Source organism: Triticum aestivum, chromosome 2A (assembly GCF_018294505.1).
Source record: "Triticum aestivum cultivar Chinese Spring chromosome 2A, IWGSC CS RefSeq v2.1, whole genome shotgun sequence".
Taxonomy (NCBI): Eukaryota; Viridiplantae; Streptophyta; class Magnoliopsida; order Poales; family Poaceae; genus Triticum; species Triticum aestivum.
The window spans coordinates 683,947,541-683,950,506 of record NC_057797.1 but is presented as its reverse complement, the minus strand read 5'-3'; the positions used below and the strand labels follow the sequence as shown (position 1 = coordinate 683,950,506).

The 2,966-nt window shown below is 58.6% G+C and overlaps 1 protein-coding gene across 1 annotated transcript; it reads left to right on the top strand.

Annotated features, from left to right (window-relative positions):
* The first annotated feature begins 489 nt into the window (after positions 1–489).
* Positions 490–1,610, top strand: LOC123190224 (ethylene-responsive transcription factor 4). The gene has a single exon (XM_044602829.1). It carries the CDS (start codon positions 586–588, stop codon positions 1,216–1,218), a length of 633 nt encoding a protein of 210 aa, XP_044458764.1. The 5' UTR covers positions 490–585; the 3' UTR covers positions 1,219–1,610.
* The last annotated feature ends 1,356 nt before the right edge of the window (positions 1,611–2,966 follow it).

The following is a 2,966-nucleotide window of genomic DNA, read 5'->3' as shown; positions in this document are numbered from 1 at the left end:
AAGACGGGCCACGTGCCTATGCTCTAAAAAAAAGAACGCAACTGGTGCTGCTACATACGAATACCGAACCAACTAACGCTGCCGTACATGTACGACGAGGGGAAAACGGAAGCCTGAAACGTGCGCGATTACCATTCCATCGATCCACGGCCAGAATAAAAAGCTGTAAAGAGCTGCACGGCGTGAACTAACGGCGTAGAGAATCGGGGCACCTCACCCTAACCGAACCAGCACTGCTCAGTATAGTAGAGAGTGAGCAAGCGACCAACCAACCACACCGCACCTGCACTGCGCCCGCGCACCAGTACGCACACCACCAAATAATCGAAAGAAAAAAAAAAGTTAGAGGGAGAGAGGTATTAGCGGAGGAACAGACGGCGCGGGGCGGCGCGTCCACCTCCCCTCCTCTGGCTGGCTGTGGGTCAAACCGCCCCTCCCGCCGGCCCCTCCACGCCTCCCGCCTCCGCTATTAATACCGCGCCCCCCGTCGCCTCTCCTCCCCCAGCTCCAACCAGCCACACCAACCAACCAACGCCGCACCCCGCCCAGCCACCGCCACAACAACCGCCGCGTCGAACACTTGCCATGGCTCCCAAGAACGCGGCCCCCGCCGCCGCCGCCGCGGACGCCGGCATGGAGCCGAGGTTCCGCGGCGTGCGGAAGCGGCCGTGGGGCAGGTACGCGGCGGAGATCCGCGACCCGGCCAGGAAGGCGCGCGTCTGGCTCGGCACCTTCGACACCGCCGAGGCCGCCGCGCGCGCCTACGACGCCGCCGCGCTCCACTACCGCGGGCCCAAGGCCAAGACCAACTTCCCCGTCGGCACCGTCGCCGCCTTCGCGCACGTCCCGCTCCCGCCGCCCAAGGCGCTGGCCGTCAGCCCCAGCAGCAGCACCGTCGAGTCCTCGTCCCGGGACACGCCGGCCGCGCCGCCCGCCGCCCCCGCGCCCCCGCCGGCGCTCGACCTGAGCCTGGCGATGCCGGCCATGGTGGCGGCGCAGCCGTTCCTGTTCCTGGACCCGAGGGTCGCGGTGACCGTGGCCGTGGCCGCGCCGGCGCCGGCGCCGTGCCGGTCGGCGGCGATCAGCGGCATGAACAAGGCGGCGTCCCGCGAGGAGGAGCAGAGCGACACGGGGTCGTCGTCATCCGTGGTGGACGCCTCGCCGGCCGTGGGCGTGGGGTTCGACCTGAACCTGCCGCCGCCGGTGGAGATGGCGTAGGAGATGGACCGATCTCGGTCGCCCGATGACGACGCGGCCCGGAAGCAAAGCGAAGCTCTCTCTTGGGTAGAACTTAAAGTTTAGAAGAATGGCGTGTACTTACTAGTAAGAGGTTAATCGGCCGTTTAATTGCCAGGATCGATCCATCGATGGGTAAGGGTAAGTAGGTGTACATAGATCGCGTGCGTGCGTGCGTTTTTTGCATGGGGAGGCAGGTAGCATGATGAGGAACATCCATCTATCTGCTCCCGATGTTACTTACAATTTCCTTAAAAGCAAGGGAAAAACAAAGACAAAAATGGAAGAAGCCAGTAGTAGAGCATTTTGTTCTTCAGTGTACAATATTTGATCTCCGTCTCTCTGATTAATGTGAAATTTATGATTTCCATTCTTATCCATGTGTTGCTCTTCCTTATTCGGTGTATGGCTGTTGTGTATGATTTCTCTCTGATTCGTGGATCTGCCTTGAGTACTTACTGGCATGCTAACAGTAATAATCATAATATGGTTGTTTTGGGTATCTACTAACTTGTTTCTCGAAGGAAACTGGTTTGTAGCAAGTTCTTATGTTCTGACCAGCAAAAGAAACTACTCCGTGTTACTGTGTTCGTGTCGTGCAGAGACGTTCAGTCCTTCTGGTCTGACTGCTGAAGATTACCCTTGGTTACCAAGGCACGTTCATCGTCGTCCCGACTGCAAAAGCGCAGAAATGCGTAGTACGTACGCTGTTACGCGTCGTTGAATTGAACGGTGCTGTGGGTCGACGAAACTGCGCAGCGCGGCTGCTCCGCCCGGCGACCGACCGACAGCCCACACGGACTGACACGCGGGGCATCCTGAGAGAGAGGATGGCGGGGGAAACCGCGGCGGCGACTTGGAGCCGACGACGCGCGGTGCATGGCCCGGGCCCGCCGCCCGCGTGGAGCAGGGGTCCCCCGATAGGAACGAACGGGTCCGCCCGTACGTACACACGGCGCGCGGACCGGAGAGCGATCGCGTGACTCGCGTCGCGTCGCCAGGCAGCTGAGCGAGTGAGAGTCACGCGGTCGCGCGATCCCGCGCCGCAGCCGCAACAGCCAGCCGCGCACGTTTGACGCCGTCCTGCCCTACACCTGCCTTTACCTTCGGAGCGCGGCAAAGCCCGGCCCGGCTCCCCTCCCACTCCCGACCCGTGGGTCCCCGCCTCCACCGTGTGTGACCGCGTGGTCGCGCGGTGCCGTTGGCCCGATATATCTTTGTTCACCACGGCACGGGCACGATCGCGGAAGGGTTAGCTCACAGCTGGGGGATCGGCAGCGCAAAGTCTGCCGTGTCGATTTCTTTTGCTACGGGTGGAGGAGTGCTTTTGCAAGCAAACATATTCGCTTTTTACTGTAGTATTGTGCTACCCCGTCGGTCCGGAATTATTTGTCATAGCAATGGATAATGGATATATCTAGACGTATTTTCAGTTTTAGATAATTCATTTATAACAATTTCTGCGACAAGTAATGCAGGGTGGAGAGAGGACATAAGACCATTTCAACGTTTTTATTTTATTTTATTTTTAGGGGCGGCTCAACAAAAAATTGACGTCTCTCGTAGTTATGATTGGCTTTGCTCATAGAATCAAGCGGCATGCTAGCTAGTGGTCGGTTATCACTTATCAGTTTGATTTCCCTTTCAGAGAGGAGCTTTGTTTCTTGGTAAGCCTCGAAATTAACCAGGTCAAGGTGCAGAAAAAGGTGGTTATAGTTCAGGGGCTTGCC

What these genes read in the sequence shown, in the direction of transcription:
- LOC123190224 (XM_044602829.1), top strand. Translation starts at nt 586, where the DNA reads ATGGCTCCCAAGAACGCGGCCCCCGCCGCCGCCGCCGCGGACGCCGGC.